This window comes from Lactuca sativa, chromosome 3 (assembly GCF_002870075.4).
Source record: "Lactuca sativa cultivar Salinas chromosome 3, Lsat_Salinas_v11, whole genome shotgun sequence".
NCBI classification, from domain to species: domain Eukaryota; kingdom Viridiplantae; phylum Streptophyta; class Magnoliopsida; order Asterales; family Asteraceae; genus Lactuca; species Lactuca sativa.
Genome location: NC_056625.2, coordinates 127,342,501 through 127,366,203, shown reverse-complemented (window position 1 = coordinate 127,366,203; position 23,703 = coordinate 127,342,501). Strand labels below are relative to the sequence as shown.

The window sequence follows — 23,703 nt, the reverse complement described above, 5'->3', positions numbered from 1 at the left end:
TGCATTGTAGCCTTCGTCTTTTACCTTCTCCTTCTTATCCTCTTGCTTTCGAAGCATGCAATCCCTTTCCACATGATTTTGTCTACTACAATAATTACAATTGTAACCATTATCTCCTTTCAGCTTCTTCTCATCCTTTTTTTTTCGTCTTTCTTCTCAACCACCTTCTCCACACTCTTCTACATTCCACCGGATCTCGAACCAGACTTCTTAACAAAGTTTCCTTTAAAGTTTCCACTGATTGGCTTTTTATAGAACTTCTTGACATTAATATTAGAATAATATGCTACAACTTCGTCATCTGAGTTCATCAGAAGTCCTTCTTCGTTCTCATCTCCTTCAACATTTGAACTAGCTTCCTTCCTAGAGACCTTCAAAACAAGAGCCAAAGGACCACTAAACTTCATTTTTCTATTTTCCTCAGCCATCTCCTTCACCTCAGACTCATGAGCTTTCAGAATGTGGTAGAGATTCAACAATGAGTAGGTGTCCAAGTTCTCTTGAGTCTTTATCACTAAACATATATTCTTACATTCCTTCTTAAGCCCTAGAATGAAAGTAATGTTGAACTCGAGAGTGGTGCAAACAACATTGTGCCTAGTATACTTGTGCATTAGCTCATTGAATCTATCATAGTGAGCTTCAACAGACTCATTCTCTTTTTTTTCCTAAACTCAACAAGCTCTGATAAGAATTGAGTAACCGAGTTCTTCTTCGTACGTTCATTCCCTTGGAATTTTTCCATCAAAGTGTTCCAGCTCTCCTGAGCAGTCTTGCATCCACGAATGTAGTTGTAAACTGTAGGTGGTAAGGTACCTCACAATTCACGGAGGTATCTTATCATTTGCTTTATGCTTATTGCCTTGAGCAATTACTTCTTCAGCATTATCAGCTATACTAACTGCTTGAAGCTGATCTCCTCGATAAGGACCTTTCTGGATCAATCTCCATAGATCTTCATCAATTCTGTTGAGGTAGTCTTCCATAGGATCCGCCCATTGATCATAGAATTCTGAAAGCAACATTGGAATCTTTGTTGAGGATCCTAATAGATTTGTGTAGTTCATCATTGTGTTCACATTCAGATTTGCCATTGAATCAAATCGTAAAGAAGAAAAACTTGATGAGAAAGAAATCGGATTCAAAACGATTGATCAAACGATCGCAGGATTGCTAAATCATAGTGATCGAACGAAGAATTATTCTATCACTTGTGGAATTATTGAATCGAAGCAAATGATTCAATATAGTGAAGACATGAACGAAATTCTCCAATCGATATGTAGATTTCTGCTCTGATACCAATTGAAAGGTTGTTTGACTTAAGTTTGAATCAGTCGTAATGTAAATCAGTGTAAGTATGAACACCAAATGTAAATAACATCTTTGATTCAACACAAATCCGGAATGAGTATAAGTGAAGTTGCAGAGAGAAAGTAATCTCTATGCATAAGGATGCAATAGTTACAACTCACTAAAGTACCTACCCTATTTATAGGATACTCATGGATACAAAAAAATATACTAGGACTTCAACATTTAAAGAGAATGTATAAAAGTTCCTAGTAAAATACATACCCATCGAAGTCATGTAGACTTTCGATGTTTACAACAAAGTCGCTACTAAGACAACTACCTAAGCTTCGACATATCACAACACAATTAGACTTTACAGTTATGGAACATCTAAAAGGAAATATGAGATTTAGTGTTGGTAATTCGTATCACTAATATTATTTAAGTGTAATTGGAATAATTTGTTAACCAATGCAATCTTGATGAATCTTAAAAGAGTAAGGGTGCTGCGGAAGGCACACTTGTTTGAGTTTATTCATGATTTAAAGTACACTATTATGTAGGGATAAAACCCCTGAACTGCGGGGGTACGGGGATGGCAACCCATGGTAGTGGGGTCCAAAAGGTAGAGCCCCTAGCTAAGGTCGATGTTGACAATTTTACTTTATAGAAAATGCATAAAAATCCAAATTTAAGAATTTTGACCAGGTTTTGACATTGTCAATTTTAGCTCTGATGTTGACACTCATGGGTTGGAACCATTTTTGTGGCAGTTTTGAAACTGCCTTATGGCAGTTTCTTCTGTCAGTTTTCAGACAAGGGATATACCGTTTTGGTCTTTAATCTGGGTACATCAAGATCATAAATTACACAATCTCTATTCTTGAAAATCAATGAATTTTATCCTATTGAGATTTCGAGAGTACCATGAAAATACTTCAATTTGATAGTGCAATCCCGACTTTTAGTGAATCCAAACAATCTTTAAATACCTCGAAATTCTAACATTTAACCCCTTATATAGTTACATTCAAGGTTAAGTGTGAATTAGCATGTCTCTTTCCTTACTGCAAGATTTTAAAACTTGTAATCATGTAAACATCTTTAACAAGTTATGCAAGCAAAGCCATGAACTTATACATACAAAAATGGGAAAAAAGGAAATATATTACTTCTTAATGAAACGGTTAAGCATCATCTTTAAAAGCCTGTCAAGCCATGGCCATAAATTATTCTCCATACTCCACACTCAACAAGATTTTGGTTCTTTAATGGTATTTAATGACAATATGGTTGATGATTAGACTCCATATGTTGGATAATGCTACTTGCATCAAGCACCAAATTTTCAAATTCTTGTTCTAGTACTAACAACACAATAAGCATATAATCATTTTAAAAGCTATGAAAAGACAGGTAGAATAGTCATTCCATCATATGAACCATCAACTATTTTCACATATGATTGGCAATGGTTAAAATCTTAGAATAAACAGTAACATATACTATTGAATTCCCTCCTACTATATTTTTTGCATTTATAATTGTATATGTTACTTTTTATTCTAATATTTTTATATGTGACTATTTATTCTAAGATTTTAACCATTGCCAATCCTATGTGAAAATAGTTGATGGTTCTTTTGATGGAATTACCATTATACCCTTCTTTTTCATAACTTTTAACATGATTATATGTTTATTGTGTTGCCGGTACTAGATGCGAACACGAATGTGAAAATTTAGTGCTTGATGCAAGTATTATTATCCAACATATAGAGTCAGATCATCAACCATAGTGTCACTAAATACCATTGTACTTTTATTCAACTGTTTTCACGTTTTATTTATGTTCCCGTTTTGGTTAGTGGGTTCATATCTGCATCAGTACACAAAGTAATATCATATTATATTGTTGTTTTTACTACCTATTCCCTCGTAATCATTTTTTCGTCTATAGTGATTACTTCATGCACAAGGTGTAAACACAAAGCAGCCCCTGTGATTGTATTTTTGGTATTAAAGCAATCTCTCAACTTAGATAGTCTTCTGCAATTTAAATTTTAGAGCGAGATTAACTATTTTTCCCACTAATATGTTACGTGAACAAGAAGAGAACAGAAGATTTAAAAAAATCCCTTAACATCTTATAAAACTTGAGTACATAAACCTAATAATATCAATTGGATAAACGGTGTGAACATCACGTGCTAAATATTTCTGTTAGCACATAATATTGTTGGATATGTAAAAGATGAATTAGATTTTTCTTCTTATATATGTACATAAAAAATTTAAAAGGTTGAAATGTTCTTGTTTAAAAAACAAAAATATTATTTTTTAAAAACAAGTACCTGATTCCAGCGTACAAACATATTTGAACCGCGGTCATTTTGATCCAAATTTTAGGGAGGGTAATTCCTAAAAGAGGAACCTTACGAAAGGCACAAGAATGGCCTAAGTGAAGATGGCCAAATTAACTTGGAACTTGGAAGTTGGAAGTGACTTCTTTTTGAAGGAGAAAACCGGGCATGGTCCCTTATCTATATAGAATGCGTATCGTCATATACGAGGAATGGGTGGCGCCGACTTTGGTATTTCTACTCGACACTTATTCTATTTTTTATCATCTTGTTTATAGATATCAAATGAACTCTTAAGCTTTTGGTTATGTTACAGGATACTCCGAAGCTTTTGGTTATAGATATCATCTTGTTTATAGATATCATCTTATTCTATTTTTTATCATCTTGTTTATAGATATCAACCAAACTCTTAAGCTTTTGGTTATGTTACAGGATACTCCGAAGCTTTTGGTTATAGATATCATCTTATTCTATTTTTTATCATCTTGTTTATAGATATCAACCAAACTCTTAAGTTTTTGGTTATGTTACAGGATACTCGGAAGCTTTTGGTTATAGATATCATCTTGTTTATAGATATCATATTCTATTTATCTTGTTTATAGATATCAACCAAACTCTTAAGCTTTTGGTTATGTTACAGGATACTCCGAAGCTTTTGGTTATAGATATCATCTTATTCTATTTTTTATCATCTTGTTTATAGATATCAACCAAACTCTTAAGCTTTTGGTTATGTTACAGGATACTCCGAAGCTTTTGGTTATAGATATCATCTTGTTTATAGATATCATCTTATTCTATTTTTTATCATCTTGTTTATAGATATCAACCAAACTCTTAAGCTTTTGGTTATGTTACAGGATACTCCGAAGCTTTTGGTTATAGATATCATCTTATTCTATTTTTTATCATCTTGTTTATAGATATCAACCAAACTCTTAAGCTTTTGGTTATGTTACAGGATACTCCGAAGCTTTTGGTTATAGATATCATCTTGTTTATAGATATCATATTCTATTTATCTTGTTTATAGATATCAACCAAACTCTTAAGCTTTTGGTTATGTTACAGGATACTCCGAAGCTTTTGGTTATAGATATCATCTTATTCTATTTTTTATCATCTTGTTTATAGATATCAACCAAACTCTTAAGCTTTTGGTTATGTTACAGGATACTCCGAAGCTTTTGGTTATAGATATCATCTTATTCTATTTTTTATCATCTTGTTTATAGATATCAACCAAACTCTTAAGCTTTTGGTTATGTTACAGGATACTCGGAAGCTTTTGGTTATAGATATCATCTTGTTTATAGATATCATATTCTATTTATCTTGTTTATAGATATCAACCAAACTCTTAAGCTTTTGGTTATGTTACAGGATACTCCGAAGCTTTTGGTTATAGATATCATCTTATTCTATTTTTTATCATCTTGTTTATAGATATCAACCAAACTCTTAAGCTTTTGGTTATGTTACAGGATACTCCGAAGCTTTTGGTTATAGATATCATCTTGTTTATAGATATCATCTTATTCTATTTTTTATCATCTTGTTTATAGATATCAACCAAACTCTTAAGCTTTTGGTTATGTTACAGGATATTCCGAAGCTTTTGGTTATAGATATCATCTTATTCTATTTTTTATCATCTTGTTTATAGATATCAACCAAACTCTTAAGCTTTTGGTTATGTTACAGGATACTCCGAAGCTTTTAGTTATAGATATCATCTTGTTTATAGATATCATCTTATTCTATTTTTTATCATCTTGTTTATAGATATCAACCAAACTCTTAAGCTTTTGGTTATGTTACAGGATACTCCGAAGCTTTTGGTTATAGATATCATCTTATTCTATTTTTTATCATCTTGTTTATAGATATCAACCAAACTCTTAAGCTTTTGGTTATATTACAGGATACTCGGAAGCTTTTGGTTATAGATATCATCTTGTTTATAGATATCATATTCTATTTATCTTGTTTATAGATATCAACCAAACTCTTAAGCTTTTGGTTATGTTACAGGATACTCCGAAGCTTTTGGTTATAGATATCATCTTATTCTATTTTTTATCATCTTGTTTATAGATATCAACCAAACTCTTAAGCTTTTGGTTATGTTACAGGATACTCCGAAGCTTTTGGTTATATATATCATCTTGTTTATAGATATCATCTTATTCTATTTTTTATCATCTTGTTTATAGATATCAACCAAACTCTTAAGCTTTTGGTTATGTTACAGGATACTCCGAAGCTTTTGGTTATAGATATCATCTTATTCTATTTTTTATCATCTTGTTTATAGATATCAACCAAACTCTTAAGCTTTTGGTTATGTTACAGGATACTCGGAAGCTTTTGGTTATAGATATCATCTTGTTTATAGATATCATATTCTATTTATCTTGTTTATAGATATCAACCAAACTCTTAAGCTTTTGGTTATGTTACAGGATACTCCGAAGCTTTTGGTTATAGATATCATCTTATTCTATTTTTTATCATCTTGTTTATAGATATCAACCAAACTCTTAAGCTTTTGGTTATGTTACAGGATACTCCGAAGCTTTTGGTTATATATATCATCTTGTTTATAGATATCATCTTATTCTATTTTTTATCATCTTGTTTATAGATATCAACCAAACTCTTAAGCTTTTGGTTATGTTACAGGATACTCCGAAGCTTTTGGTTATAGATATCATCTTATTCTATTTTTTATCATCTTGTTTATAGATATCAACCAAACTCTTAAGCTTTTGGTTATGTTACAGGATACTCCGAAGCTTTTGGTTATAGATATCATCTTGTTTATAGATATCATCTTATTCTATTTTTTATCATCTTGTTTATAGATATCAACCAAACTCTTAAGCTTTTGGTTATGTTACAGGATACTCCAAAGCGTGAAGTAAAGGTGGATGTAGGAATTATGGCTGTAGTTGCACATATTTTTTTAATGGGTGTACCTGAATAGGAAACAAAAAATTACACTATAAATTCGAGTGGTGACGTGTGGTGGTTGTCGAGGCCAACAAAATTAATAACCCTATATGTTTTACACTAAACAGAAACCTATGATGTATCGATGTCAACAATATTCGAGTGAGTGTTAGCAACTAGCCAGAGATTTTGTGAGTGGGTTTGTTGAATTTCACGTACATATACATTCTTTTATGTGTAGAGATGTAGATAGGTGTGCCGCTTTAGTTATCAAAATGTATATTATGCATATAAATACATATAGTGGCAGAGTGAAAGAAAAAATAAACTTGAGGATTTGGACGCATGCATGATTGATGAACATGCCATCAAATTGACATTTCATGTTGTTGACAGTTATACTCATTATCTAAGATAATTAATTAAGTGGAAATTTAAATTAATTAATTAATAAGTTAAGAGCTTTGCGAACGTCTAATTAAGGTGCGTATAATTATTTACGGATTAAAATGATCTCGAGTCTGTTTGTAGTTATATATAATTATGTGCTTTATGATATTACATGGTATATACTAATCATGTTTTATAATATTTTTTTAGTCTATGATAACTTAATTTTGAAAGTCTTTTGATCATAGTATGATAGTTAGTAGGAGTAGACTTTAAGTATGACTTCTTTACCGATTAAGGTGATTTAATTGGAGATTCTTAGGGTAGACTTTTTTTTAAGAAGTGAAAAATTATAATATTTCAAATGTGGATCTAGACGAAATAAAGTAATATGAAAATATTTTAAAAGACGTTTTAAATGTTGAAAACAATATGACATTCTTAATCTACTTTCTTATGGTGGACTTGTCTAATATTTTTTGGGATTATTTTAAATTAACGAACAAATAGTATTCTAGTGATGTTACTACATTGAGATTTGAGAGACGATCAATGAAGGAAACAGTAATGATTGTTTTTAGTGTTGCCTTGTTTCAAGCTAGTGGATAGCATATTTGGGTTATATATACTTAAATATAAAAGAGAACATGAAAAGTGAGTCAAACTTAATAGAAGGCATACAAGATTACTTTACAACTAAAAGTGATTGCTCAAGAGTATCGATAAGGGAGGTTATTCTGAAATTATGGAAATAGGGGTGCTAGAAAAACCCAAACCCGAATTAGATAAATTGGGTCGGGTTTCATAGGGTCTAAAAGAAAATTTAGGTTATTCGGGTTAATCCGACAAACCTAGAAGGTTTCAGGTAAAATTCTTTGCTTTTATTCATATTTTGGTTAACCCGAATAACTTGATTAAGAGTGTCTACATACGAAAACAATGTACAATAGTTAATGCATATGGTACATTATATGTTATGTTTTAAAGATTATCTTGAAAAATATGGCAATTGATGCAATGACAGGCACATAAATTTACAACAATAATGAGACAAAAAAAAAATCGATCAAATATAATAATGTAAATCTTTTTAAAGGTGTGCGTGCATTAAAAACAACAAACTAGTAGCTCTCGACTTATTTAAATTTGACATCTACACGTATGCATATTTCTATAATTGTATAATACATGCATTGTAGGAATATAAATTCGGAGGTAATATTTCCATTTGTCTTTTATTTATTCATTGAAAAAAAATTGTTTCGACTTTAGACACTTATCATGATTCTTTATTCTTTTTAAATGAATAAATAAATGGATAATGACTTAGGAGGGTAATAAGGTTTTCAGTTTATCCGTATTAGGTCACTAAGGTTTTTTTGTGTGTATTAGACCAATATGGTTGTTATTACTGCTTAGAAATAGTCCTTTTACCGGTTTTAACGGGTAAAAAGGACTATTTCTAAACAGTAATAACAACCATATTGGTCTAATACGCACAAAAAAAACCTTAGTGACATAATACGGACAAACTGGAAACCTTATTACCCTCCTAAGTCATTAACCCTAATTTTAAAGACATTGAGAATATATGACCATCAACAGTAAACTACTTCGTTTAGAACTCGCGTCATCTCATATAACATGCTACTCCTCTATATGGCGAAGCTCTTCACCTATAGTCGTCCCTTTGGGGACATCCGATAAAATTGGAACGATATAGAGAAGATTAGCGTGGCCAGGATGACACACACAAATCGAGAAATGGTCCAAAAATTTTTTTAACCCTTCGTCGTCTTCTCTGGAACCCTAATTCCCTTTCCAAATGCTAATAGAGTTCAATTGCGATTCTTACGTTTCAGTAGTTCATCTACTGAAGTCATGCTCAGACAACATGTGGATTCTATGGTCAGATTGATCTTCTTGTTGATGTCTTCAACCATTTGTGGCAAGTAAGGGTGATCTTTCTTTCTATAAAGTATCCCTTAAGTTTTTTACTTTTCCTGTCATTAAGTTTCATGCTTTATAAACTTCCGTTTATGTGTTGTATATAGTATGTATGTATTTGTTTATGTGCTGATTTTTTTTATTCATTTTGCAACTTCAGTTTCTTAGTTCATGTTGTGGTTTTGCTTTTTATAAAATAATTGATAATAGACATCCTCTACAAGTCCCTGTTGGTTTTACATTTTCATTCGTTATCAAATGTAGACATTGATGGGAGGTATCAAAGTGAGATTTTGTTTTTGTACATATGGATGTGTTCATGTAAACATTTAAATGACAAAAAAGAAGTTATTGATAAAATGTTGCATATTTATATAATGAAGATCATCAATCATATGAGTTTTTGGACTTAGAAGTTCTGGAAGGGTTGTGAGATAACTTTAAATGGAAGCAACTATTTTCAGTCAAACAAATCAGTCACATTGATTAGTAAGCATATTTTCTAAATAATTAGGGATAATGACTTAGGAGGGTAATAAGGTTTCCAGCTTGTCCGTATTAAGTCACTAAGATTTTTTTTGTGCATATTAAACCAATATGGTTGTTATTACCGTTTAGAAATAGTCCTTTTACCGGTTAAATAAATAACATAAATCACTTTCATATGAATATCCCTCACTTTTTGTTCTAATATTTTAATAAACACTTGTTGAGATAATCTGAGTATTAGAATGGAATTTATATATGAAATGATTCAGTATATATTTTGTGTAATAGGCAATGTTGGGTAGTCAAAAGCATTGATCATCCCCTCTTTCAAGGCTTGTATCCTCCTTTAAAGGCATTGATACTCGGAATCTACATTTTCACCCAAATGGCAATTGCTTGCTTTTCTGAACTCCACCCATTCGATCAAGCTTTTCCACTTCTGTTTTTTTCTCTTCTTCCTGGTGCAGTTGTGCCCTTGTGACCTTGTCCTCTCTTCCACACAAAATAAAGATTGGGCATTTTTTAAAATTGTATTGTTTATGGAGCATAACTCACAACCATACTAGTTGCTCAATTATTTTGGTAGTTGCAAAAATCATAATAATACAATTTTTTTGAAAAATATTTATATTTGGGAGACGAAATTGAGTAGTGCATCTGGGACACCTACTAGATCCCCCTGAATTCATGTACATACATATTTGCCCTTTATGTTTTTAACTTAGGCATTCCACTTTCAATCAACTTGTATTTAAAAAAAAAGTTTTAAATCTGTGATATTACTTTTGTAGAACCCTTTATATCGACTCATGAATAATTAGAACAATGCAAAAAAGTGTCGAATTTTGTCTTAAATACATGGGATGAGGGACATATAACATATTAAGCCAAACTAGGAAAAAATATGGCTAAAAGATACATTCTACAGGATGCATACGACATATACCATGGAAGCGTAGGTGATTTTGATTGTAAAATGCAATGATGTGACTCTTTGTCTTTTAAAGTAATATGTAAAAAGTAATTAATTGTTTTTAAATAGTTTATATATATATATATATATATATATATATATATATATATATATATATATATATATATATATATATATATATATATATATATATATATATATACACACTAAAGTCCTAATATTTTTCATCGATTTGACAAGAAAGTCCTAAACTTTATTTTTTTTGACAAAAAAGTCCTAATTACCGGCTAACCGAAAAAAAAGGGTAAATGTGTCAAAAATTGCCGGTAATTTGGACTTTACTGTCAAAAAAATAAAGTTTAGAATTTTATTGTCAAATTGATGAAAATATTGGGACTTTTAGTGTGTGTGTGTGTGTGTATATATATATATATATATATATATATATATATATATATATATATTGGGACTTTTAATGTGATGATTAGTTTCCTTTAGACGTGAGCTATTCATTGCGGCCATTTGGTAGACTATTTTGTGTCGAATAGTTCATTTCAACAGATGGTTTCTTGCTAGGTGCATAGTCATACAATACGACAAAAGTTGAGTCTACATCTCAAATAATTCATCTAATAGTTCATACTTGATTTTACAATATATAAATAACAACAATCTACAACCATGTAGTTTTGTACATTTATAACATGTCCAATATATAAACTACACCAATCTGCAATCATGTTGCTTCATCTGCTAGCCCTGCATTAAACATCAAATAAGCATCTAAGATACATATTTGAAGAAATTGTAAAATAATAAGTTGTTGATTGTACCTTGTTAATCACATAACACTTCTTTGTACACAACGTTTGATGTGTAGATTCCATCATTATCAAACGTTTTTTCCGGCTTTACTAATACCTTGGTATTGACACGTGATCTTCCTCTGGACAACGCCACATAAAGCTGGCCATGTGAGAATACCGATTCTGGTAGATAAACACCTACATTTGGAATTGGTTGTCCTTGAGCTTTGTTGATTGTCATAGAGAAACTAAGCTGAATTGGAAACTGATTTCTCTTAAGTTTGAATGGGAAAATCTCATCGTCAGACGGACATACAGGAATTCTTGGTAAAAACACTCTTTTTCCAGCATGTTGGCCAACAACTATCTCTGCATCAATGACATTTCGTTGGAAAGTTCGACATATCAATCTGGTGCCATTACATAACCCATTTGAAGGATCGATATTTCGCAAAAGTATTACAGGGCACCCAGTTTTTAACCGAAGATAATGAGGGGGTACACCACTAACATTTAGCGAGTTCAAATATTCCATCGGATATAAGTTATTTTTGTCATCTTCTGCTTCATCAAAACTATAGTAAACTTTTTGCTCGCCAGAAAATCGTTCGATCAACTTATTATTAATCTCATCAACACTTTCATTTTTAGTTGACAATATCGCCCTTGAAATGATAAATTTTGAATCGGCGCCGTTGAATTGCAAAGAAGGAAATATTGCATCAATCAGAGCGTCCACTGATTTAGTTTTATCAGTGTATGGAATGGACATGTTATCTGGTATACGAATATAGGACTCGTCCAATGTTTCCTCCTTTCCATCACCAACTCGTAATAGAAAATCAAAAAACCGTGGGTCATTTATCGCTCTCATGTTGATATTTAATCGAAGTCTTTTAACTGAAGCCCATAGAGGTGAGATTCATAAGCTAGAGTCAACAATTTGTGCTCGAGTGCCGCGTCTCACGACCGGAAACACTTGTCTAAAGTCACCTCCCATAACCATTATCTTTCCACTGAAAGGGAGCTTCTCATATGTGATGTCTTGCATTGTCCGATCAACTGCTTCTACTGCCTGCCTCTTAGCCATTGCTACTTCGTCCCATATGATTACCTTTGCCTTGCGAAGTATCTGAGCCTTCCCGCTTTGTTTAGTGATCTTGCACATCGAGTTATTATCAAGATTGAGGGGAATTCCAAATCGTGAATGATCTGTTCTCCCTCCTGGCATGTTGTTAGCCGTAACACCTGACGTGGCAGTTGCAAGTGCAATAAGACCACGGGCACGAATATTGGCCAACAAAGCTTTGTACAAAAATGTCTTTCCAGTTCCACCGGGACCATCTATGAAGAACACACCCGAAATATTTTGATCCACATGCCTCATTATCTCATCATATGCAAACTTCTGGTCTGGATTGAGAGAGTCTCGCGCATGTAAGTCTTCATATTCCACATTTATAGAGTATTCTTCTTGCACCTCACGATGGCCTCTTGATTGTAAATCGATGTGTGCACTGACATTTGGAAGGTCATAATCACTAAGCTTTTTACTCATAGATTCTAGGAAGACTCTAATGTCGATGAGGACCATATTTTTCACTCGTTCGGCACATCCATATTATTTCCTATAATCTTCAGAAAGAGAATCATAGTGGTCGTCCCATAACTTGCAAACATTTCTTGGTTCACAAAAAATCAGCATCGTCGTAAATAACCTTCTAAGTGCGCTGGGAAATTGAAATAAGGAAGCCTCTACAAGACACTGTGATAAATTATCATCGGTCTCTATTAAACCTCTTTCAAGAGCTGCTTTTCGAAATGTAGGATGTAATACACCATTGGCTGTATACAAATCTTCAAAGCGGGTAGGCCCAGTAATATGACATAAAAGCAAGCGTAGGTAGTATCTCTCTCCTTCAGCTAGATTAGCATAAACAAGTCGACCAATCATTGATTTATGTTCCCTGGTCCTCCAACAATGGTTGCTCCGATTCCATGTAAAATGTTTGGGAAAATCCTTATACAAATATTTTCTCGCATTGGAATCTTCTTTATTCTTCTTGAAAAATGCCGTCAACATTGAATTTTTTTCTTTCTCCCTATCAACAATGTCTTCCATTCTGTCACCGTCTTTGAACCTAACCAACTGTTGATTCGGGAGATGTATTTGCAAGGCCAACACACAAGGGTGAATTTTTGAAAGATGAAAGCTAAAAACTCACCATAATACCTCAGGAGGGGACACATAATGTGCGTCTTGAAACTTTCGTATCTCATTAATAACAACATTTTCTTGGTCTTTATCAATATGGATAACTTGTTTGTCATGGCCCTTATAAACATATTTGAAGAGGTACTTCACAGACTTTATACTCGAACAAACCTCAACGTTGATATGACAATTAAACATCATTAACAACTTTGGGTTGTATGGAGCCACCCATTTGTTATCCAATGTTGTATTTCTTATAGTCACCTCAATTCCATTATTTCTCCTTCTATATAATGGATATGAGTCCTCTCCTTGTGATGTCTTTTCATTGAATTGCCTAGAATATCTGAAACGACATATTTTTGGCACACCCTGCATACATGGACTTTTTCTTGTAAGCTACCACAAGGACCGTGCATCATGTGAATTTTGACAAGATCATGCATTTCAGGAAACCTTATTGGGTCGGGAATTTCCGCACACACAAGTTTGTCATAATCGCCTGGATTATTCATCTTATATCCATGTGTCATTATTAAGAGGAAATGTGCATGTGGCAATCCACACTTTTGAAACTCTATCACATACACATATGACCCCACCACACCAATTATATGTCTCTGGAATAACTGTACCTTGAGATCCTCTAACTTAGCATGAAAAACTCTTGCAACAAGGTCCGGTCGATCTTGAGCTGACTGTCCAGGCAATAACTCATCATCGATTTCTTTCCATTTTGGGTTGTACGTCATGGTAAGAAATATATCAGGCCTCCCATCATCTTGAACTAAAGTCATGGCATCCAGAAATCTTCGACGCATGTCACATGGACCTCCAATGAAACTTGCAGGTAACACAACTCTCTGTCCAACCCTACTTGGTTGAACCTCACCAGCATTGAAGCAATCAACAACGCCCTGGTATAAATCGGATCAAATTTTGGTTTGGTTCTTTTCAACAAAAACAAAACGTGTAGTCTCAATCTTTATATAGGTATCTACTGCAAACTGCTGGAACAATCTCCCTCCCATCAAAATCACATTATCATTCGACCATATATGGAACTTGTAATAATAGTACTCCCGCATACTTATAGTATTTCTGTCTTTTTTTGAAGTAGATCCTGTGATATCATAATTTATGTGAAAAATATAAATTTAATATCCAAATATTTAAGGCAATATCTGTTACATGTTTTAAATATGTAAAAGAATGTTAAAGGCGTACCTTCTGAACCTTCATCATTGTCTTCATTGTCACTATGAATCTCATCCATGGCAACCCCATATCTTGGTATTTTAGGATGCCATCGAGACTCACCATTGGGAAAGAATAAAGGATACGACAAAGGATCATAACAACCAAAGTGAGGTTGAATTTCGGTACTATAGTTAGACCTCCCATAGACAATAATACTTCTTTTATATGCAATGATGTTGTCATTTCCTTCAACCCAAATACCAGCAACCTATGCAAAGGTGTAGTTCAATATGGTGATTAATATGATATGTATATTAATAAATATGACACCTTTAATTTTAAAATGAATAAAGATAAATGTTAATATTCATACCTCAGATGTGGTCGACTTATTGTACACCCTTCGGTCAAGTTCCACCGATGCATTCAAAGTCACTCTATAATTATCAAGCGGTCCTAGATCAGAAAGCCGTTTAAATGTTATAACGTACGGATTCGAAGCTAGAATACGTGCATAATAGTTTCTATTGTATCTTTTTCGATTTTCTACAAATATATTATTTGGATAAATAGTCATATATTATAAATGCAAATATATACTTATATAAATGACATACCTTTTTCTATATCTATCGGGTTTTGGGAATCATCACAGTTTTCGTTTCCCTTATCTACGGTCCTCATTGAACACTATAATGGAAATGTTAAGAATAAGCACATATTATATCATCAAGAATGTAGCATTTTGTAATGTAGACCAAGTGATTTAGTAGTCATGTATGTGTGTGTTTCAGAAAGCAACACAACCCTTAATAAATAACCAACTATACTAAAAAATTGTAATCCAAATTCACAATAGAAAAATAAACCACACATGAAAATTTCCATAGATATCCAAAAATTATTATTTATCAATTCATAAGTCAACACAAGAAAAATAAACCACACATGAAAAAATTCACCATAATATGTCTAACATTAATGTAGATCAACTATAAAAGCAACGCACTCATAAAAGTTGTCAAAACTTGAAAAAAAACACCACCAAATGTCTCACACGGAATTAAAAATTCTTCTAGACATATTTATGATGTTAAATGCTTCTGGCATCCTCGGTTGGAACTCCACGTTGCTTAGTTTGGTTGATATCAAAATGTTCACTGAAAATAAGATAAAAACTATTAAAATGTATTGATTTAGTTATTTTAATATCACTACAAATATTATAATTTTCTAGAAAAAACTTACTTGAATCCAAATGAACCAATTTCACCCGAGAAACAAATATTATATACTCTCTTTATCGCATAGACAGTCTTCACAATCTGATGGTGTGTTCGGTCGGTTATATATAGTTTCATCTTAATTATACTCCCCCTATTTATAATCAAATATTTCCAAAGTCACCTAATTTTGTTTTAGTGTAATAATAATAATAATAATAATAATAATAATAATAATAATAATAATAATAAACACTTACGGTCCATCTTGGAGATATAAAGTGAACGAAGTTAACGTCAGTACACCATAGTAACGGGAATAGTTTTGCTTCCCTTTGAGGATTTTTCCAACAATATCTAAAAATAGCGATAATTAAAAGGACAACTTGTTATTATTTTAAAAACTTTAGAATGCTATATATATATATATATATATATATATATATATATATATATATATATATATATATATATAAGTTATTAAATTTACCGATCATCATTTTTCTCTCTGTCCAATCCTCTACTAAACTTTTATTGAGGGAACCAATGGAAAAACCAGAAACCATGATATGATAGCATCGGCCAAACGATTAAACCGTGTGTTATTGCTGATCTTAATCATCAAATCGCCATGTAATAAACTGTATTCTTGATACCTTGGATACTCAGCATAGGTTGGTTTGATTTGGAAATGGTTTAAAGAAAACACACCACCCAATAGATTCCCCCCATAAATAAAACGCATCATTTGTTGTTGAACAACTGCTAATAATTTCTCTCTCTAATAGAAAATGTAATATTTTTATAAACAAAATACTTATGATAAATTATGAAAATGAAAATAAAATATAAATAGTTTTTTAAACATACATTTTGATCAATGAGAACCATGAAGAGTTTGTTTGCTCTTGAGTCCCTTCAAATGATATCAACACGAACGAGTGTCAAAACATACCACAAATGGTAGTTTAGTAGCAATGAAAATGCATCAACGTAAATTTGACCATTCATGATTCTACAAAACGAAAGTCAGATGTGATTGATGTAGAATTGATTTACATCATTATTTATATTAAAAACTATGTCGATTTGAGATGCCCAAAGTATAATAACATATGTATCATAAATTTGAAATATCCAAGCAATAAGAGTTTTATTATATGATTTATTTATTAAATATTACAGAAAACCTAAAGCATATATTAATAACAAATATTAATAAGATTTATTTGATAACAAATATTTAAGTAAATAATGGATGTTACAAAAAGTCAAAAACAAATTTTGAAGACTGTTGGATAAAACTGCTTTAAATACTAAAAAAGATAGGAGTCTGAACTCTGAAACTCTGAATTCTGTTCGCAAATAAACCGAGAGAAAAAGGACCGCTAATTTTTAATAAGGCCCAATATTGTTTATACTTTTGGGCCATGAGAATGTTATATGAATTCTGAAGACATTAAAATAAAGTCCAATTCATAGTAACATCCACTTATTTTTAATAAGACCCAATATGTTTTCAGAGTCGAGACCGATATCATGTTTTTTGCTCTATCGCTCTAAAATCTAAATAAATATATAGCATATAATATTGAATTAATTAAAAACATCGCTAAAACATAATTTAACAAGATGATAAGATAATTTGATAAAAAAAATACTATTATATATATATATATATATATATATATATATATATATATATATATATATATATATATATATATTTTAATTAATCAATGTCATATCATTATGTCATCTCACCAATTATTTTTAGATAACTAATTGGATTTAATATTAAATAATTTGGATATTCATTGTTTTAACATCTTTTTGAATTAAATCCTATGATTTAATGTTGAATGGTTAAGAATTTAAGATAATCTCTTCATATCTGTTGTTTAAATAATTTAATATACTCTCTTCAATTACCTAATTTTGTTTCTTCATAAAACAATATATGTAATTTCATGAATCGTAATGAATCTTGTGAATACTGTATCATTTATCAATAATTAAACTTTAAATTTTCAAACAACTTAAATTATAACAGTCTAATTTTTAACTACCATAACAATATATTGAATTGATAATCAAACAAACAAACATGATGCAAACAACAAAATCTAAACCTCATCCTGGATGCAGTTTTTAAAAAAACAATCTTTACATGGTTACACCAAATTCGATCTAGTAAAGTAGAAAATGAAGAAATGTATTTGAGACATAAGAATTTTATCATTTCAAACAGATAGAAGAAGTAAAGAAACCTGAATTCGTGTAACGAAATGTAATGCAATGCAATGGAGTAATCTTCTAGTTCCGTTTCCTTGTTGGTGAATTGTGCTGTGAAAGTAAAACTTAAGAACATAATATATAAGATTTATAGACGGAATAATGTATCATATGATGTATTTTCGGATATTACTAACTGTCAAAAGTCATACCAAAAATATTTTAAATCATATCATAAATACTAACTGTCAAAAATCATACCAAAATTAATTACCGTATTTTACTTTGAAGATTCAAAGTATAATGTCCTAATATGAAAAAAAAACCCAATGTAACAATTACAAATAACAACATATTATATTGAATAAATTAATTAACAAAAACTAATAAGATTCTTGTACTTTTGGATTTTGAATAGTTATTTTTATCATTTTAATTTTCAATAGTAAAGATATCTGATAAAGCGATTTGGGCGTTTGTATGGATTTAACTAAATATTACCTGTTGGATATTAACCCAAATCGACTAATTTATAAGTTAATAGGTCAATATTGCCTCATCAAATAGAATATGAAAAAAAAAGTTTAAAGAAAATACAACATAACAACCTTCTAGCTTCCTCATCCCTCAATTTGACATCTATTTCTTTGCTTGGAGGGTATTTTGGTAATTCTGATCGTTCACAAGCATAAGGCTCGGTGCCGAAGAACTGCACACAGCTCAAGAAACTTAATCCCACCTTCCAATTTCCCCACTCTATCCTGTTAAATGTAAAATAAAATACCAATTTCTTTATTATAATGTTTTTAAAAGTGGATTTTTTTTATATAAAAGTTGTGAGACCTGAAAGGCAGCATTGGTAAGTCTGATCTTGCGGAATTTCTCTTCATCTGGCTTAGTTGCAGCATTCTTGATGTAAGTCAACAGAGTGTTGAATGTTGTCTTCACTTTTGCCTCGCATCCTAGTATACATCAAACAGTTAAATTAAATATAAAATTAGCATAACCTCAAAACCCAATTTTATATATTTTCATTATCTCTGTTAAAAAACTCACAAAACAAACTTCCCAACATCACCATTTCTCATATCATATTAAGATCAAGAAACAGGTGGTTTTCAATATACTTACAACTCAAAACTCACTACAAAAAACACTCAGATTGTCACTCAATCTAAACTATTTCTAATGATCAAAAGATGAGAGAAAAACAGAACTGATTACACAACCTCCTCTCTCACTCAAAATACAATGAATCAGATATATATCAAACTAACAACGAAGAACCCTTGAGAGATAAGACTGGGAGAAAATATCTAGACCTAACAACTTCTGTGAATTAATCTCTAGAACCTTCACTCCTTTATTTATATCTCGGATTGTATCCACAAATATAATCCGATCTATATCCGACCCATATTCAACCCGCGTGTTTTAAACTTTATAACCTGCATACAACTTTCATCCTTCCAGAACACAACATTTACATAATATACCCTTCACAAATTTCTTTAAAATAAATATGAGATTGTAACAAAATAAATGCACATTTTCAACATCCCCCCTCAATCGAAATATTTATTTTCTGAAAATATCAATAAGACCCATTTTATTAAAAAAAATTCATGTTGTTTTACACTTAAAGATTTTGTTAATATATCAGCATTTTGTTCATCTGAACCAATTTTCACAAGTTTTAAAACACCACTAGAAATTTTTTCTCTAACAAAATGTAGATCTATTTCAAAATGTTTTGTTCTTTCATGAAACACAGGATTAAGAGCTAATTTAATTGTGGAACTATTATCACAAAAAACAGAAGCAGGAATAAAATTTTTAACCTCTAGTTCAAACAGAACTTTTAAAATCCAAATTATCTCACATGTGATAGAGCCAAGAGCCCTATATTCCGACTCAGTAGAGGATCTTGAAACAGTAGATTGTTTTTTACTTTTCCAAGAAATAAGACAATTATTAAGATATACCATATACCCAGATACAGATCTTCTTGTGGCTAAACATTTAGCCCAATCTGCATCCACAAAACCTTTCAATTCCAACACACTTGATTTGGTTAAAGCAATTCCCTTTCCAGGACTATTTTTCAAATACCTTAACAATCTAAAAGCAATATTCAAATGTAACTTTCTAGGACTATGCATATACTGACTAAGGACCTGGACTGCATAAGAAATATCAGGTCTAGTAACTGTAAGATAGATAAGTTTACCTATTAGTTTCTGAAATTCAGTTTTATTTTCCAACAATTCATTTTTCCCATCATGATTATCAGAATTTATAACAAAATTTGTTTCCAAAGGTGTGGTCACAGGTTTACAGCCAAGCATACCATATTCATGCAACAACTCAAGACAATATTTTCTTTGATTTAAACATAAACCACTATCAAACTTAACTACTTCAATTCCTAAAAAATATTTAAGTGTTCCAAGATCTTTAATTAAAAACTGACTACTCATAAAATTCTTTACCTTCTTTAACTCTACTTCACTATTTCCAGTTAAAATAATATCATCAACATATACTAGCAAAACAGTTATTGAACCTTCAATTTTCTTAATAAACAACGAATAATCACTTATACTCTGTTTAAAACCAAACATAAACAATGATGCACAAAGCTTTTCATTCCATTTCCTAGGAGCCTGCTTTAGTCCATATAAAGACTTAGTAAGCTTACATACTCTAGTATCATTACTAGAGTAATAACCAGGTGGAAGTGACATATAAACATCTTCAGTAAGATCTCCATATAAAAAGGCATTATTAATATCCAACTGATACAAAGGCCAAGAATAGTGAACAGAGAGAGAAATAACAATACGAACTGTTACAATTTTTGCAACAGGAGAAAAAGTCTCCTCAAAATCAATACCCTCTCTTTGATTATAACCTTTAGCAACTAAACGTGCTTTATATCTATCTATTTCACCATTTGACTTGTATTTAATCTTATAAACCCATTTACATCCAATTGGTTTCCTATTTTTAGGTAAATCAGTTATTTCCCATGTATTATTTCGATGAAGTGCTTCCATTTCATCATTCATAGCTTTAATCCAATTAGGATCAGAAAAAGCTTCATTATAACTTTTTGGTTCAACAGTTTTATCAAGATTAGAAATAAAACACTTAGTTTCAGAATCAAGAAAAGAATAGTTAATAGTTCTTTCAACACCATATTTATACTTACCTTCTACAATATAATCAGAGAACTTAACAGGCATATGAGACTCACGCCTAGATCTAGAGACACCTATAGACTGATCCAAAGAAGGGATTAAGACTGATTGACTACTTTCCTCAGATACACTCGAAGAAGAAGGAACAGATGAATCAGTAGGAGGCACAACTGCCTCGCCACCAGGGTTGACAAAATTACTAGAATCAACATCATCCATACCAATGGCTGCATCAGCACCATCCAACTGAGACTCTACTCTCAGCTCATCAAGATTAATATAATCATTTATATATTTATTATTCTCAAATTCATCACAGGAAAAGAGATCACTAGGGCCAAAAATATTCGAAACTTTATCAACAGAAGTTGATTTCAACTTGTATGGAAAAACAGACTCATAAAACTTCACATCCCTGGATACAAAAGAAGAATTAGTATCCAAACTAAGGAGTTTATATGCCTTTTTATCAGAACAATAACCTAAAAGAATACATTTTTCAGCACGTTCAGACAATTTATCAGAAACATTTGGTTTAACAGCAAAACATAAACAACCAAAAACCCTTAAATATTCAAAATTAGGAGTTCTCTGAAAAACCAATTCATAAGGTGATTGACCATTTAAAACAGAAGTAGGCATTCTATTTATTAAAAAAACAGAAGTCAAAACAGCATCTCCCCAATACTTGACAGGAACTCCTGATTGAAAAAAAAGAGATCGAGCAACATTAAGGATATGCCTATGCTTTCTCTCCACAACTCCATTTTGTTGTGGAGTATAAGCACATGATGTTTGATGAATTATGCCCTTTTCAAAACAAAAGAACTTCATTTGATTATTAACAAACTCAGTACCATTGTCTGAACGTACTATTTTAACATTAACATTAAATTGATTTAAAAGAATATTAACAAAGGATTTAAAACAATCAAAAACCTCAATTTTAGATTTTAAAAGAAATACCCAAGTGGCCCTAGTAAAATCATCCACAATAGTCAGAAAATACTTAAACCCTTCAACAGAAGCAAGCTTATAAGGACCCCAGACATCTAAGTGAACCAATTCACCTAACTTGGTTGATGTATGTTGACTTTGTGAAAAAGGTTCTCTAGTTTGTTTAGATTTATGACAAACATCACAAGGAGGAAGAGATTCATTTCCAAGTTTTAAAATACCCTTTAAAGATATTAAAGCTTGGTCTGCTGGATGACCAAGTCTACTATGCCAAGTTAGTTTAGAAACATAACATTTAGACACACTATTTGTTGAAATACCTGAGGGAACACAATCAAGATAGTATAATCCCCCAGACTCTCTACCATTCTCCACCATCTTCTTTGATAGTGAATCCTGGATTTTACAAGTATGTTCAGAAAAAACAACCTCACAGCCACTGTCTTTACAAAGTTTATGGACAGATAAAAGATTAACATTGAAATCAGGAACAGCAAAGACATCAAATAAGGTAAGATGTGAGGATAATTGAAGATTCCCTATTTTATTAATAGAAGCTGAAGAACCATTAGGATGTTTAACAGACAAATTCAGTTTAGACACATCTATAGCATCTTTAAGTTGTGACTCAGAAGCTATCATATGTTGATTAGCTCCTGAATCAACAATCCAGCTTTGAAAATCATTTGAACTAGCAAAAGAATTACAACATTTAAACATAGACATACCTGCCATATTTGCAGTAGCAGGCACATCATCACAAGCAGGTTTCTCACTAATGAGACGCAAAAACTTAGAATATTGCTCACTAGTAAGAAAATGAGCATCACTCCCAAGACCAGACTTAGAAGAAACAGACTTGCTATTATTAGCACTAACAGAAGAAGAATTGACAACACCAGACTTGTTTTGATTATTACTTTCATTTTTAAATTTGAAATCCTTTGGATAGCCAATTAGTTTATAACATCTTTCTATAGTGTGACCTTTAAGATTGCAATGCTTGCATTGTAATCCTTGGTTCTTAAACCTAACTTGATTATGTCCTCTTTTAAAATCATTAACTTTGCTATTAAACACAGAAACTTGAGGTTTTGAAGAAATAGTAGACCCAAGAGACCCATTCTTTTGAAGAGACTCTTCTCTAGAAAGAATAGAGAAGGCAGATTTAACATTAGGTAAAGGTTCCATCAAAAGAATGTGACTCTTGACTTGATTATAAACATCATCAAGTCCACTAAGGAATTGCATTAATTTCATCAATTTTGAATGATCATTAAGTTTTGTAGCTGCCTCACATACACATTCAATTAAACTAGTTAACCCATCAAACTCCTTCCACAAAGAATCTAATTTACTAAAATAGTCAGAAAGAGAAGAACCATTTTGCTTTAATGTGTTGATCTGCTGATGAATATTAAAGATTACCGATCCATCAAATTTATTGTAGGTTTCAAACAATTCATCCCAGATATCTTTAGCAT

At 31.5% G+C, this 23,703-nt stretch overlaps 3 protein-coding genes and 1 pseudogene across 3 annotated transcripts; 1 reads left to right on the top strand and 3 right to left on the bottom strand.

Moving 5' to 3' along the window:
* The first annotated feature begins 8,694 nt into the window (after positions 1-8,694).
* Positions 8,695-8,789, top strand: LOC111896252 (U6 spliceosomal RNA; annotated as a pseudogene).
* A 2,595-nt stretch (positions 8,790-11,384) lies between these two features.
* LOC111896242 (uncharacterized) lies at positions 11,385-12,060 on the bottom strand. The gene is made up of 2 exons (XM_042900664.1): positions 11,503-12,060; positions 11,385-11,411 (listed from the first exon to the last, which is right to left on the bottom strand). The coding sequence occupies exons 1-2, from the start codon at positions 12,058-12,060 to the stop codon at positions 11,385-11,387; spliced, it is 585 nt and encodes a 194-aa protein (XP_042756598.1).
* A 48-nt stretch (positions 12,061-12,108) lies between these two features.
* Positions 12,109-12,744, bottom strand: LOC111896241 (uncharacterized). Its single transcript, XM_023892250.1, has one exon. The coding sequence runs from the start codon at positions 12,742-12,744 to the stop codon at positions 12,109-12,111; it is 636 nt and encodes a 211-aa protein (XP_023748018.1).
* Positions 12,745-12,807: 63 nt separating this feature from the next.
* LOC111896240 (uncharacterized) lies at positions 12,808-15,285 on the bottom strand. Its single transcript, XM_023892249.1, has 7 exons — positions 15,219-15,285; positions 14,975-15,147; positions 14,629-14,869; positions 14,403-14,524; positions 13,858-14,318; positions 13,420-13,747; positions 12,808-13,335 (listed from the first exon to the last, which is right to left on the bottom strand). Exons 1-7 carry the CDS (start codon positions 15,283-15,285, stop codon positions 12,808-12,810), a joined length of 1,920 nt encoding a protein of 639 aa, XP_023748017.1.
* Positions 15,286-23,703: the final 8,418 nt, after the last annotated feature.

Bases quoted from the DNA above. Each gene is read 5' to 3' on its own strand.
- LOC111896240 (XM_023892249.1), bottom strand. From the start codon at position 15,285: ATGAGGACCGTAGATAAGGGAAACGAAAACTGTGATGATTCCCAAAAC. The intron at 14,870-14,974 runs GTATGAATATTA...ACCTTTGCATAG, and splicing joins ATAAGTCGACCACATCTGAG to GTTGCTGGTATTTGGGTTGA. The intron at 14,525-14,628 runs GTACGCCTTTAA...ATGATATCACAG, and splicing joins CAATGATGAAGGTTCAGAAG to GATCTACTTCAAAAAAAGAC.
- LOC111896242 (XM_042900664.1), bottom strand. From the start codon at position 12,060: ATGAGAGCGATAAATGACCCACGGTTTTTTGATTTTCTATTACGAGTT. The intron at 11,412-11,502 runs GTATGTCCGTCT...CAATCAACAAAG, and splicing joins TGTTTTTACCAAGAATTCCT to CTCAAGGACAACCAATTCCA.
- LOC111896241 (XM_023892250.1), bottom strand. From the start codon at position 12,744: ATGAGTAAAAAGCTTAGTGATTATGACCTTCCAAATGTCAGTGCACAC.